Genomic DNA, 15,451 nt, shown 5'->3' on the forward strand with positions numbered 1-15,451 from the left:
TCCATCCATCCATCCATCCATCCATCCACCATCCATCCATCCATCCATCCATCCATCCATCCATCCATCCATCCATCCATCCATCCATCCATCCATCCATCCTAACTCTAGGTTCTACCTGATTCAAAAACATTTGTGTCATGTTGACTCTACCTACTCTGTTCTATTTATTTTAATAAGAACTCTCCCTCAGTTTGTTTAGGCTGTTTTTAATCTGGATGTCGGTCTTTTACTCCTCAGGGAGGCCATAACCGAAGGCTTGAGGGCTCTGAATGATGTTATTCCTGGAGGAGACACATGCATGAACCTAGGCCTGGAGATGGTATGATTAATTCTTTTTGTGTACTAAATGCCTCCCCTGTGGCACAATGATTTTATATCATTCCGTTAAACAAAGGTTTAGCTGAATTACCTGAATCTGAAAAAAATGTAAACTGCTGTTTTGCCTGTTGGTACTGTGTATGTGTGTCCAAAGCATTCCATTTTACTACCTGTCTTTTTAAAAACTCCTTCTTTTACAGCTCATTTCATAGTAATTGGTAGTGATCGCCATGTTTTTCACTTAGGACAGTTAAGCAAGTAAGCGAAAATGTTAAATGATGACATCATAAAGCAAAGTTTGGAAAAGTCTCCAAACAAAACAAGTCGGACTGTTTGCAGACAGAGGTTAACTCCCTGTGGTTTGAACACTTCGATGTGCAGGGTTATGTCAGCAGTCTTAATTATTATGCTAGAATTCACAATTGGGAACTATGCATTTTTGTAAAGTTTTTTTTTTTTTTTATAATATAATGACACCTTGACTTGCATGTTTTTTTGTCACATGATGTTTTGTCTCCTGTTAAACTTTTAGTGCCTTTATGATAAAATGATAATATTTCCTCCAGTCATTCACTGTAAATTTTACACAAGAAGAACTGGCACATATTTATATGTGCATTAAATTCACTTCTATTAATCTCTAATTGAATCTCATTGCTTCTCCCGGGATAAGCAGAAATACCAAAATGTGACCATTTTACTGTATGAAGCCATTTTGATGGAATATTGACTGATACCTGTGTTTTGCTACTACAGGCTAATACACAGATTTACCATGAGAACCGAGGTAAGCTCCATCTGAAATGTTTTTTTTTTAGCACAATTAAATGTAATAGCAAAATCAAACATATATGCTCCATGTTCTCTGTAGGAACTGCCAGTGTCATCATTGCTCTGACGGATGGGGAACTGAAGGAAAGACAGTATGACACAGCACAGCGTGAGGTAATGCGTGTGAATGTGGGGAGAAAAGCTTTATGGCATGCAGCCTTGTTTTGGATTATTACCACTCCAGTTGCAATTAGTTTTATTATAGAAAATTGTTGACCGATTGAATTTGTGGCTTAAATTTAGGAACAGAGATGGCATAGTTACTTTGAAAGAGTAACTTTAATCGTATTACTGATTAGTCCTTGAAAAAGTAACTTAGATTACTGATTGCTTGATTTGGAAAGTAACTAAGTTACATTAAAAGTAACTTTTTTGGTTACTTTCAGCAGCTGCTAACAACAACGCTCTGCCACCTGTGAAAGTTACATTAATCTTTGCCAATACTTAAGTTAAGTGCAAGTTATTTTATAATGGTAACATCAACAATGTGTCTCCACTGATATGGTTGAACTGAAGGGGAGATTGTTTAATGGTTACAAGAGTACAAAAAAAAAAAAAACTTTAGTAATTTATAATTTGCTTCAGTATTGTTGAGTTTTCATCGTTTTAAGAAAAACTTACCACAATAAAGATTTGAGAAAAATGCTCATATTCTGTTTTTTTTAAATTCAACATGTATTATAGTTTAATTTGCAGATTTTTAAAATATTTTGAATTGTTGATTTTAATCTCCGCACTTCCTTTATTGATTTTCTGAAGACTTTAAATATCAATTGGCCGATATGGGGATTGAACCCATGACCTTGGCGTTATTAGCACCACGCGCTGACCAACTGAGCTCACCAGCCATACATAATGTTGAGTTTTTGTCAATTTAAGAAAAATTGACATGATCTGACCACAATGAAGATTTGACAAAAGTGCTCATATTCTGACGTTTTTTCAAAATCAATATGGATTTATAGAAATAACCTCAGCTAGCACAGTGGATGAATTTGTTTTCATCCACTGTGCTCTTAGATCAGCAGAAAAGCAGACACTAAAATCTTACCACATATTCAACCAATCCTTGCAGGCACAAAGAGCCAGGTCTTTGGGCGCCATTGTTTATTGTGTAGGAGTCAAAGATTTCAATCAGACCCAGGTAAGATGCACATAGAAATAAAATGTTCCAAATGTGTTAAAGCAACAACTCAGTTTTGCTTCCTGTTTCTATATTTTGCAGCTTGCAACTATTGCAGATACCATGGAACATGTGTTTCCAGTAACAGGAGGCTTCCAAGCCCTCAGAGGAATTATTGACTCGGTATGACACACACATGCAGTACCACATCTATGTTATAGAAAATCTCGCCCACACAGGAAGACTCATTAAAGAATATTGGATCCCGAAATTTCACGTGTTATTTTTTTTCCCCCTTTGTGGCTCTCAGATAATCAAGAAGTCTTGCATTGAGATACTGGCAGCCGAGCCATCCAGTGTCTGTGCGGGAGGTAAGAGGTCTGAGCCGTGAGGGTCTTGGTTAAAACTGGGGATGGCGTGAGCAATTGTGTCAGTCATCGAAAGCCTTTTTAGTGGAACATGAGGTTAAGTAATTGCATGGATGCTCATGACCGCAGAGTGACAGGGAGCGTATTGTCACTCACAGCCAGAGGAAATTAGCATGGCTGCTGCAGCGCAGCATGTGTGCAAAAAAAAAAAAAAATCTTTAAGCATGGCTGCATCTCTGGCCTAGTTTGCCACATTGGGTATGCTAAACAGACCTTTGAGATTGTTTCAAGCTCTATTGTCTACTCCTTCTCCAATGGTGCTCCTTCCTGTATGATGCACAAGCAAGCCAGAACCAGCGGAGGAAATGCTGAGAGAGATCCTTTATGTGCAGCCGGCACGATGGATGAGCTTTGACATGACCTTATTAGGACTCACTTAAGAGACTGCATCTGCGGGCCTTCTACCAGGGCTGCTAATGGAGATTACCTCGCATTATGGGATATGATGAATGAGAAAAGCATGTTAGAGGAGGAGACTGGAGAAATATCTTGCATTAGAAATAAAACACAGTGAAAAAACTCTGTTATTACCAGATATAATTACTGTCTCTGGTCTCGGAGTCTGAGCATGTCTCACTAGACGTGCCGAAATATCTTGCTACAGCCTCATTTATTATTCGATTGATGAATCTCCTAATGTTCAGTGAACTAAGAAATCAAGAGACCAAAGCCTGATTATGGCCTAATTAAACAACATTTTTAAGTCAGATCTTACTGACTTGCTATTGAAGAATAGAATATTTTCTGCCTCATCATAAGAACATAACACTGTTATTAAGTATTTACGTTGAAGCAGAAATCAGTCACTAGTTTGTAATCCTACATCTACATCTCTTGCATTTACATTTACAAACATACTAACGTTCTGCATGCATGTTGTGACACTGTCTGCTTCTTCATCTGCATCCATGCAGCATATTGACGCATCTTCTGAACTAACACACATGGTTGGGTGTTTTGTAGTCAGCCACATTCACACGCATACATGGTTCTTGAAGCACGTAAACACATGTCCCTCACATTGATGTGAAGTGACCAGACCGAGCTGCCTGCGAACAGGCCATCAGACTGTACAGTGAACACCGGGCCACACTATCTGACGTGACAGCACCGATTCCCCCTACATGACACACACACACATACACAGGAAAGCGAGGGTTTGGCCTGAGATCCAACATGACAGCAGAGATTGCTGCTTTCATTAACGTCTGACCCTTAACTCCCTGCTGTCCCTTCCTTTATATGCCCCTCCCTGCGTTTCAGTGTCCTTTCTCACTAGCGTGATTGAAGATACACAGTTCAGACAAGTCATGCCATGTCTTCGACACGCACACACATGCTCAGACAAAAGGACATACATGAATATCTCCTTAAGTGTGTCAACACAGAGACGCGCACTGAGACCAATCAAATCCGTCTCAGGCGTTCAGGTGTAGATGCAAAGGGACTTGTGATCACCAGGGCAGGCGACCACAAGAAAGCAGAGCCAGGCGGGTGGTGTGTCAGTGGAGTAACACCAGTATGTGCCCACCATGTGTCTGACAGCGCTGACCTTTCAGCTGGTCAACTGTCAGTGTTTGCAGAAAGCGCTTAGTTGGACTATTGTCTGACATTTAAAAAAAAAAAAAAGTTGTTGGTATATGTTTAGTCAAGAGAAGGAATGTGCATGAAGGAAAATGTCATAAATAAATGCATCAACAAAAAAAATGTTTGCAATAATTAAACATTAGTAGTTTTAATAATAGTCAGCTGTGCTAGATTAATGAATACATTGAAGGAATACATTGTTTGCTACGTGTCACACTACAGACTGCTAAATCACAGCCAAACTGTGTTACTCTTAACCTATTATATTATATTATATTATATTATATTATATTATATTATATTATATTATATTATATTATATTATATTATATTATATGAAACACTATATGATATTTCACATTACATTTATTTGAGAAGATATCTATTTATTGAAATGACAATTTACGTGTTTTGAAGGAGATGCACAGTCATGTGGTCTAAATGTCAACACATTTAGATTTTACTGAAGCTGGAAATGACAACCAGTGACTAACATGCTGCAAATCACTGAACATCTGCAACTGAGTTTGCACACACATGTGCTAAGCCATTCAGCATGATGAGGTCAGAGGAAAAGCAACCTAAGGGGGGTCTTATCTTGTCGAGGTTGGATTCGTCTTCTGAAACGGAGGTGCAGTCTTTGCAGTGATGTGGATGATCTAAAGTCTGTTGTAACGCCGCCTTATATCCCTACTTTGATAAATCTCAAACATCATCACTCTTTTCTCTGAAGAACCTCTAAATCCAATCCTTCACTCGACCGCCTTTTGGGGGGTGGGGGGTTTTGCTGTCAGCTGTGCTTCTTCATGCATAAATGTGCGTTATAGTTTACGTAGCAGCTTGTCTGACCTTTAAGGAAGGGCTGCCACGAATACATCCTCTCCCAGTGATCTTTTTATTCAGTGATCTTCACGCTGCAGCGTTGAGTGATAAAGGTGTGGCAAATGTTCACTTCTATTAGCAAAGATACCGCTGGAGGAATCTTAAGTGCACATGCGTGCTTGAGAAACCACAAAGAGACACACTCATATTCCTGCTTGCAATTACAGAGGATAAATGCTTACACATTCCTTAAAAAAAACACAATATAAACACGTTTGCCTCCACACAGACATGTGTGCATGCCTGTATGCCATGGTGCCATAGGTAAGGTCAGACCTACTTTGACAGTGCGGTTGTCAGCCTTCCAGGCATGTTTTTAGGAAAGTGGTTCCCCCCTCGCTCTTTAACATATGCTGGGTAGCAGCCACATAGACACTCCAGCATATGCTGGCAAGCTTCTGTCAGTGCACTTTAACAGTGCCTTGGGGAAACTAAAGGTCAGACACACACACATGAACACAGCCACACACTCCTCCTGGCTGCTTCTCTGTCTGGGATATTTGTGAATAGCAGCACTTTTAACATTAGCACCACTGGAGCATATTATGGGCTTTCCACACATGCACGCACAAGCACACAGATGTAAACAAACAGTAATGAAGCATGCACAGGTTTTCTGCAGATTTAGCTCAGTACATCAGAGAAAGGAAGGGCTGTCAGGATTCGCCATAATTGCACACTTGAACGATTTACTTTCTGTACATTCAGAATATGAGAACAATCTTGATGTTTTATGACCATCTCAGATGAAAATACACTCATTACCACAAATGTACATGCTCTCAATCTCTCCTGATAGCTGGTTTGCCTTCTGTTTGTTTCCCAGAGAGGTTCCAAGTGGTCGTTAGAGGTAATGGTTTCCTCCATGCGAGAAACATCAACCAGGTCCTCTGCAGCTTCAAACTCAACGATACGCATAGTGTGGGTGAGTTATGCACATGTGGACATTCATTCAAACAGACTTATACTTTCAAACAGGGCAAAAAGGATCTTCAAAAGTTTTGTTTTATGAAGCTGTACTGAAATTTTCTTTGTGCTCACATACGGCAGGATGTGTTTGTGCAGCCAGGGGAGCAGGATGGTATAGTGACAAATAAAAATAGTTATGTTTATGCAGTGCCCTGCAAACGTATTTGCCCCCTTTGAATTTTACATGGCACACATTTGAATTCAGAACCCTTTAGTTTGATATCCCTGAAAGGAAAACAACTGGCTCAACTAATCTGACTTTATAAAGGTGTGGTTAAAAGGAAATCATTTTGGAATGAATAATTATATGTTCTGGCTTAAACGCAAAGAAAAAAATGACACTGCATATTACCCTGATCACTTCATTTCCATGGTGAAACATGGTGTTGCCATCATCATGCTGTGGGCATTTATTTGTTCAGCAGGGAGAAGGAGATTGGTCAGAATGGATGGGAAAATGTACGGAGCACACTAGACTTGTATTTTTAGACAGAAAATTTTGCTCTTTAGCTTGTCATGACTTGTTTAGTACCATGGGTGAAGAATTTCCAAAGGTTTTGGCAAAAATCTGATGCAATGATTTTCCAGAGAAATCCCTTAGAAGTGCTGGAACCAAAGCTTGTATTGTTTCTTATTCAAATCTGGATGCCTGTTAGGCTTTGAAATGTTTTGCATTTCACGAGGAAGAAAAATTACTGAGTGGTTTTGCTTTTTGTTTGTTCTTTCCTGTGAAGATGAAAGACCCACTGGAATAGAGGACACGTTCCTGCTTTGTCCTGCTCCTGTCATAGAGGAGGTGGGGAGGTAAGCTCTCTTTCTGTGGTCCTGATATTTACCAGCTGCACCACAAGTTTTGTGTGGACTCAGAAGACTTTTGTCCTTGAAGAAATTAGGACCAAAGTCGCCAAGTGTCTGATGATCAATCAATGTTTGTCACCGCTAACGAAGCCAGACACCAATCACAAGGGGACGGCAGGAGTAGAGCCCAGGAACACGAGTTAATGAGAGCCTGCTTGAGAGAATCGCGCGTATGTGTTTGTAGGTTTGATGCCTTTAATCTCAGAGTGACAAAGTGTGAGCGCAGACAGCAGGCAGTGGAAAAGTTCCCTCTGAGGGCTCCCAGCTTTGCTCCCAGTAATTCATCACAGCATTATCTTTCGGGGGAGACGGAGCGTTGCTTTTGGCGGAGCTCAGAAGAGCTGGAGACCCGGCAGCCGCTGCCTTCCCTTCACGGCTGCCCGCAGTCTGGTACATAATTATACATTTGGGCCTGCAGCCTCAGACACCTCCTAGTCATCCTCTGTCTTGTTTCTGTCACTCAGATGTCTACCACGGTTTGAGTTTGTCCCCAGTGAAAAATGATAGGAAAATTATTTTCTTGGGCCAGGAGAAAGTAATTTTTATTTGCATATTGTTCTGATAAATTTACAAATCGGCAGCAGTAAAGGGTTTTTTAAAATTAAATTATTAAATTTAAATTAAATTAAATTAAATTAATGAAATTTATTCGAACATGATACAAATATAAAAATAAAATAGTGCACAGTAACAAGAAGTGCATAAGAAAGAAGAGAAAATACAGATTTTTTGTTTCAGTTGACATATCATGCTCAAAATGGGGTAGGAAGAAGTGAGAACTTATAAACTCCTACCCCTAAACACTTGAGACTGTAGAATCCTACTGTCATTAAAAAAATCAAAATGTCAGTCAGAAGTAACAGTTACTAATATTTACCTATTCATTTTCCCATTTTATACTGGTTTGTCTTTCTTAACCCTTACACCAAGTTATCTGCAATACACACCTTATTGCTTTCTATTACACGTATGTGTATCTATTGAAAATTACCTCTTTGTACTTTCTTTTGAATTGCGTTAAACTGTGTGCTTTGTTTTAAATCTTCATGTAACTTATTCCATAACTTTACACCTTTAATTGAAATACAGAAGCTTTTCCTTGTTGTTCTGAATTTGCGGATCTTGAAGTTTGAGTGACCCCTCAAGTTATACCCCCTTCTCTTTCAGAAACGTGCTCTGTATGTGCTCAGGTAACAGCTGTTTAGATATTTTGAACATAAATTGAGCCATTTTAAATTCTACAAGCTCGTCGAATTTGAGAATTCTGGATTTTATGAAGAGCGGATTTGTATGGTCATAATAACCGACATTATGGATGATTCTAATGGCTCTTTTCTGTAGGACGGTTACCGGATGTAAAGAGCTCTTGTAATTAACTCCCCACACTTCACAGCAATATGATAGGTATGGTAAAATCAGGGAGTTATATAGAATATGAAGTGATTTAGCATTCAATACATGTCTAGCTCTAGCCAATATGGATATACTTCTACTGAGTTTACTCTGTAAATGTTTAATATGAGGTTTCCAACTGATTTTGTCATCTATTATTAAACCGAGGAACTTATTAGCAAAAACCCTTTGTAGAGTTACGTCCTCTATTTGAACTTGGATTTCAGTATTTTTATAACAGTTCCCAAAGACCATGATTTTCGTCTTGTCCAAATTTAGGGATAATTTGTTATGGTCAAACCATATCTTTAACTTACTAATCTGAAGTGACTGTTGAGAGAAGATGTTCTAAATTGTCGCCAGAGGCTAGAATATTTGTGTCATCAGCGAATAAGATAAATTTTAATACATTGGACACTTTACTGATATCATTTATATAAAGATTAAAGATTATTACTTTTCATATAGACTGGAAAAAAACTCTCAAAATTCAAGCAGGCATTGAGGGTGTTTTTTTTTATGATTGAATACATTTGTGTCACATGGAGCTGCTTTCCCTGAGACCAGAGCAGAACATCATTAAATACTGCAGTAATCCCTTAAGGAAGCGTCTATCCAAGAAACAAAGGGCCCATAAGAGCAGAGTCAGCAGAGCTTAGCTGCTAAAGAGGATGTCAGCTGTGACTGGCCAAAGGGCCCAGAGAGATGGCCAACATCTGGCTGATGAGTTTGACACGTAGAGACATGTCATCCTGTGAGCAGGAAACTGCGCGGGTGATTCAAAAACATTTTCCTTACCTACTGTTAAAAACTAAGAAATATATTTTTTATAATTTAATTAAAGAATGCAGTTATTTTTGTGTAAATACATGTTTATTTAAATCTTCAATATAAAATTTTAAGGCACAAATTCAGTTGTGTGTGTTTGCGATTTTTGCTACAAAAAATTATTTGTCATGTCTGTTGTGTAGCACATTTCAGCAACAAGGCCATTCAATCTGCTTTACATGACAAATACATAAAATGTTGAAAGGAAGAATGAAGTGCAACATTACAGAGGCAAAATAAAGAGGAGAAATGAAAAGTTACAATCCAGACTAAAATTATTTCTATGTCCCAGTTGTTGTTCATCAAAGGAAACTTTGAACGAATGGGTTTTTAGTCTTGACGTAAACCGTCATCTGCTCTTGCTGATTCCTTGTGCGTATGCAGCTTAATGTCTCTGTAATATCCAAAGCTACCAGTGATGAGTCCAGCAGGAGAGATCAGCATTCCTTAGCATGCCTTCCAAGAAAGAACCCACATTTAAAACCCAAATTAATACATCAGAACCAATTTGTCACTCCACTAGAAAACCAGTCATGTTGTTTAAAAGAAAACATTTCCTGGCATAAATTTCTGGATGGCGCCAACATTGGCTTTAAAACCACATTTTATTGTGCTATATGAATAAAAAAATGTTTTAATGACAGAGGTTTAAAGTCATCCTTCTGTGCAGTCGTTTTAAAACCATCCGCTAATGTCTATATTTTTGCTTCCGATTTTTGTTGGAATGTCACCAGCAACCAAAGCTAATGCAGTGCATATCTTCTCATGGGATGTTACTATTTTTGTACATGGTGCTGAATAAGTAAACAAACACAAAACATGTGTAGGTTGGACTTTCTCTCTTTTATTGAGGCCTTTAGGTAGCAGTTCTTGAGGCTTTCTGCTAAACCCGAGCAATGCAATGTAGTTGACAAACTTTTTAAAGCAAGTGAAAATGAAGGCTTTAAAGTATCTCTTGTTTTAGTAGCATTGTCGCATGTAATGAAGTCACTGAGGTCGCTGTCAGATAAATCTGTTTTGACTGGGAACCTTCCGGACGCAGACCCTCCACCCCCACCTTCACCATGCTCCTCCTGCACAACATGCCCACACAAACTCACACAGGGCAAAAATGTATACAGTGGGTGCATTGATGATTGATAGGGACTGAGATCTCTCTGTCAGAGTGGAGCTGATAGCATCATGTCTGCTGCCGGCCTGAAAGGAAAGCCCACCGTGTGATGGGGAGGCCAGCCAGAAAACAGAGGGAATAATTAGTGACACCTGCACCTCCAGTTCCAACCTCCTGAGTCAATGTCTCCATGAGGTGTCGACCGCAGTCACCTACTGCAGAAGTGAACATCGGTTCTCTTAAGGAGGATCAAGAATGGGAGGTTTTTTTTTACCCTACCATCCCCCACGCTCTGTTTCCTCTCCTCTTTCCACCCACCACCCTGCAGTGACCTCCGTGTTGTCAACCCCTCCTCAGATTTTAACCTAAAGCTCAATTCCTACTGTTGTTTCTGCCTCCCATAAAAACAAGTAGCTGTTTTATGCTCAAGTCCAACAGTTTGCTTCTTTGGTTTGTAGTTAAAACCATAACTTTTCAGTGCCTTGCCAAAGCATTCCTAACCTTTTTACATTTTGCCATCTTACAGCCGCAAACTGCAAAATATTCTGTTGAGATCTGTTGTGAAAGATGTGTGAGGAAAATAATGAACAAATAAGATCTTGAAAGTATGGCGTGCAATAATATTTCAACCCTTTACACTGACACTCCTAAATAAAAGAGAGCATTTTGCAGTTTCCCACTAGCGATGTAGGAGGAAAACATGTGGATGAAGATGTTCAGGTTACATCAGATCTCAATTAAAATCTATGGCCGATATGCAACACCCTGCGATCAGGGTTTGCATATCTTAATTTAGCCAGAGCTGGATATAAGATGTCTGCCATGCAGACTTCTGTTTGTGAAAAATAAAAAATAAAAACATTTGCCTCTGTTTTGCCAACTGTGCACAAGTTTGTGTGAGTGTATCACATACAATCTCAATGATTACAATAAAAGTTATGTTTTTTAACTCATAAAACGTGAAAAAGATCAGAGGGTATAAATACACTGTGTAAATGTCCAATCTCCTCTTCACATCTAGAACCCTGAATGGTTTCAGATCTTAAACTGCTTGTTTTTCTCTGGTCTCCTGTCTCCACCCTGCCTATCTCGATGCAGCAGTAGATTCTGGAGAAGAAGAAGAAAGTTTATCCTTCAGCGGTTTTCACATAAGAGCTTTGGGTCTAGTCCAAGGAGTGGAGATTCTTTTTGTGGGTGGAGAGCTCTTTGACCTTCCCATTTGCTTTAGCCGAGAGTTCTGTCAGCATACTTGTGTGCTTAAAATGGCAGTAAGTACAACTCCATTAGTTAGAGGAATGTGTTTGACACCCCAGGCGAGCCTCAAATGTGTTAACACATGCCGACATCCTTGAGAGTTTTCAGATGAAATGATCAGAGATTTTTGTTTTGTTTTGTTTTGTTTGCTCAGGGAGATCTACCTGCAGGTGAGCATGAACGAAGGCCTCTCCTACATCACCAGCTCTGTTCACATCACAACTACTGAATGTGTGAGTAGGGCCTGCGTGGAAGCGCAACATATGTTCATATCTGTCTTTGGCACGCTGCCTTTGTTAAACAATTTTTCTTCCAAGTTATTTTTCTCCCCCTTCTCTTATCTTCCCCTCTTTCCTCTGTTTTTTGTCATCAGAGGGGGCAGTGAGTACTTTTCATTTCCTCCCCTTTTTTTGGGTTTTACAAATAGTTGCATGTAAGCTGAGTTTAATTGTTGTGCATTCCTCCCGCATTTCTGTGTAGTTTGACGGCACCATCGTACTGATTTCACTGCTGGTTGTGTTCCTGCTCTTGGCTCTGCTGCTGATGTGGTGGTTCTGGCCTCTCTGCTGCACTGTGGTAAGTGTTAGCATTTCAGAAAGTCCATCTGAATAACCCGATCAGGATTTGTGAAAGCATTTAGGGCAGTTACACACAGGTTAACTCATATTTATGTGTCCTTTTGCATCAGGTAATCAAAGAACCGCCACCTCCTCCACCTCCAGAGCCAGTAAGTCAGCACCTTCATCAGCCAGAAAATAATTGTTTTGTTTTGTTGAAGCTTTCTAAAGTGTGCAGTCTTTGAACAGTGCCCTGGAAAATCATCACATCTCTTGGGCTTTTGCACATTTCACAAGACCATCTTTAAATACACATACATAAACTGTGTAACGAACAAATGAGATCTGGAACAAATAAGAAAACGATAAAAATCTGAAATATGTTTTCACCCTTGCCTCCTTTACATTGACACAGTCAACTTATATATTTACTCCAAATACACTGCTTTGTATTGGTTACTACATAAAGTCACAGTTAAATATACTGGTTACATTAGACAGAATATTAACAAAAATTAAAGAAGTATAAATACTTGTGCTGTAAATGATTCAACCTTAGTACAAGCTGTTAGCTAAATGACATAAGCATCACAATGATGTTTTCTGTCAAAGGAATCAGATGAGGATGATGGGATGCCCAGGAAGAAGTGGCCCACAGTGGACGCTTCATACTATGGAGGAAGAGGAGTTGGTGGCATCAAGCGTATGGAGGTAAAACTCAGACTCAACGCTTTTCAAACCTGAAAACAGCATTCTGCACGGAGTATTTGATTTGTTTTTCCTTCTAAATTTAAGGTACGATGGGGAGAAAAAGGGTCGACCGAGGAAGGTGCCAAACTGGACAAACCTAAAAACGCCATCGTAAAGATGCCTGAGCAGGAATTTGAACCTTATGAGCCCAAGCCTAGAAAACCTCCGCGCCGCCCCCCGCAGCAGAAGAAGTGGTACTCACCCATTAAGGTCAGTGTGTTGCAGCTACATACACACTGTGGTTCATTTTTAGTTTATCTTTTCCCATCTACCTTGCAACGTTTTTTCTCTACTTTCCAGGGGAAACTAGACGCTCTGTGGGCTCTGTTCAGAAGAGGTTATGACCAAGTTTCTCTCATGAGACCGCGGCCTGGAGATCAGGTGAGCCTGCTTCTTAAAGTCAGCCTAGCACACAAAACTGTACCCTAAACTATAATTTAAGAATTGGTGTAATCTAGAGGCTCATTCTTTTGGTAACAACTACCCAGAAGTATCTTAATAGTCAGTTATATGGTACTGACTGGGGGATTTTTGTTGCTCAGCTGTGAATAACAGAGCATGGAGTCCGATCTGTATGTCTTACTGATTTATAACAACTGTTTCTACGTTACATGTAGAGGTCAGTTCAGATTTCCCCCACTCCTTCATAGATTCACACTCAGTCATAGAGTGAATCGTTAGTACCATTCGTCTTATCAAAGCTGCAATTGTTCACACACAAGGACTTCGGTTGTTTTCTGTGCTTTCCCCTGAAAATTCCCTCCAAATAACAAGGTTTCAGTCAAGGTTACAAAAAAAACAGGTTACAATCTCTCATTCACTACTCTTACTGAACCTCACAAAGGTTTTAGGCCTCTTCAAAAAATTTTATGTTTTGTCACACTACAGCCACAAACTTTGATGTGTTTTATCTGTGTTGTATGTGGCAGACCAGCACAAAGTAATGCACAATTACATAATTGTTCAAATAAAAATCTGAAATGTGGGGTGCATATATATTTATCTCACTTTACTTCAATACCCCCACACAAAATCCAGATGTCAACAACTAAGAAACAGCATCACGACGACCAAGAAATACAGCCGACAACAAAATTGGGCCTTTGTGGAAGATTTGGCAAATTGTTGAGTGGTTGAAAGAAATTCATCTGAGGATGCATTTCTATTTTGTTGTGCAGTTTATGAAAAAGATGGTGCTCTGGTCAGAGGAGACCAAATTCTTTTTGTCCAACATACAAAGTTTTATGAAAATTAAGATCCCAAATACACTTTTCTCAACGTTAAACATGGTAGAGATGTTTACTTCAGCAGCTCTGGTTGAGAGATGATGAAAAAATGTGAAAAATTAGAATGAAATCCTCAAGAAACAAACTCCAAATGGCTTGAGATTGGGGACCATACCACAAGAGCTACAAATCAATAAGTTAGACTAAAGCATATTCAGGTGTTAGAAAGGCCCTTCTAATCTGTGGTGAGATTTGATAATTAAGGTTCAGAAATACTCTTCTTGCAGTCAGACTGATCTTAATCTGTTTTGTAAAAGAAGAAGAGTGGGCATAAACTGACATGTACAAAGCTCAATAAACTACACAGAAGTTTATGGTTTTAATGTCAGAAAATGTAAAAATGTTCATTAAAGAAGACATTGATTGTGTATGAAACAGAATTTATTTTTTTAAATGCTATCTCTCACACTTGTGAGTCCTAAATTGTGCCATCTCTATCATTCCTCCAAGTGTCAGAGGGAAGAATGAGCAAAATGCTCTCTGTATTCCAACCCTGACCCCATGAAGGGCATCCCATAACCCTGAAGTCATGTTTTCACCATCATACTGGTCGTCATGGCGAAACATCTGCACTGTTGTAAATGGCGTCATTGTCGCTTCACATATCACTTATTGATTTATGCCTTTGAATGGCATGATTTATGTTTACCATGTCTCAGTATGTCAGTGTGTGTCTGCTCTATGCGAAGTCTGTCAAACTGGTTAACATTGGTGCTTCTATCTCTCCTGCCTGTGCTGGGTTTCTCTCTATTTTTTTTTCTTTTTTTTTTTACATGTCAGAACAAAAAGTGTCTGTCAGCGTCAAAGTTTCTGGAGTCTTTGTCAGTCACTTTCTATGGGAGTGTGGTGCACAGAGCCATTCAGCAAGGACCCAGTTTCCTTCACGCGCCATTAAGTGGGGAAAATGAAAAGCTGGACAGAAATAAAATGGATGCAAAAAGTCCACTTTTGTTCCAAGGGAGATAGTTGTGCAGAACTGGTGCAGGACATGGTGCATTAAAGTTGATCTAAAATCCGAGATTGAACGTGAGTGAATGTCAAATGCCTCTGCAGAAGATTGATGGCTCGAAAAGATAGCAAAGTATATCTGTGTGGTTTGTTAAACTGCAGCTCAGAAGGAATCTGTTTTGCTTCCTCCAGTCATTACTGACTAAATCACTTTGTCTGTATAGGGCCATGAGAGGACTGCCAGTTTCTGCCACGCTTCCTGTTTGTACTTCATTTTTTCACTAACGAATGTCCGCACGTGTGTGTGTGCGTATGTGTGTAGGTGT

At 39.4% G+C, this 15,451-nt stretch overlaps 1 protein-coding gene and 1 non-coding gene across 2 annotated transcripts in view; one reads left to right on the top strand and one right to left on the bottom strand.

Moving 5' to 3' along the window:
• antxr1d (ANTXR cell adhesion molecule 1d) overlaps positions 1-15,451 on the top strand; it is a 29,322-nt gene that overhangs the window by 7,526 nt on the left and 6,345 nt on the right. The window contains exons 4-17 of the mRNA XM_055029751.1: positions 241-322; positions 1,078-1,108; positions 1,193-1,266; positions 2,228-2,296; positions 2,378-2,458; positions 2,586-2,646; positions 5,999-6,097; positions 6,876-6,945; positions 11,739-11,817; positions 12,065-12,160; positions 12,273-12,311; positions 12,754-12,852; positions 12,937-13,101; positions 13,192-13,272. Of these exons, the coding sequence (XP_054885726.1) occupies positions 241-322; positions 1,078-1,108; positions 1,193-1,266; positions 2,228-2,296; positions 2,378-2,458; positions 2,586-2,646; positions 5,999-6,097; positions 6,876-6,945; positions 11,739-11,817; positions 12,065-12,160; positions 12,273-12,311; positions 12,754-12,852; positions 12,937-13,101; positions 13,192-13,272 (1,126 nt within the window). The remainder of the gene's footprint in view (positions 1-240; positions 323-1,077; positions 1,109-1,192; positions 1,267-2,227; positions 2,297-2,377; positions 2,459-2,585; positions 2,647-5,998; positions 6,098-6,875; positions 6,946-11,738; positions 11,818-12,064; positions 12,161-12,272; positions 12,312-12,753; positions 12,853-12,936; positions 13,102-13,191; positions 13,273-15,451) is intronic.
• trnai-aau (transfer RNA isoleucine (anticodon AAU)) lies at positions 1,927-2,000 on the bottom strand. Its single transcript has one exon. It is a non-coding gene; the product is annotated as a tRNA-Ile (tRNA).

Source organism: Poeciliopsis prolifica, unplaced genomic scaffold (assembly GCF_027474105.1).
Source record: "Poeciliopsis prolifica strain line A6 unplaced genomic scaffold, Auburn_PproV2 SCAFFOLD005, whole genome shotgun sequence".
Taxonomy (NCBI): Eukaryota; Metazoa; Chordata; class Actinopteri; order Cyprinodontiformes; family Poeciliidae; genus Poeciliopsis; species Poeciliopsis prolifica.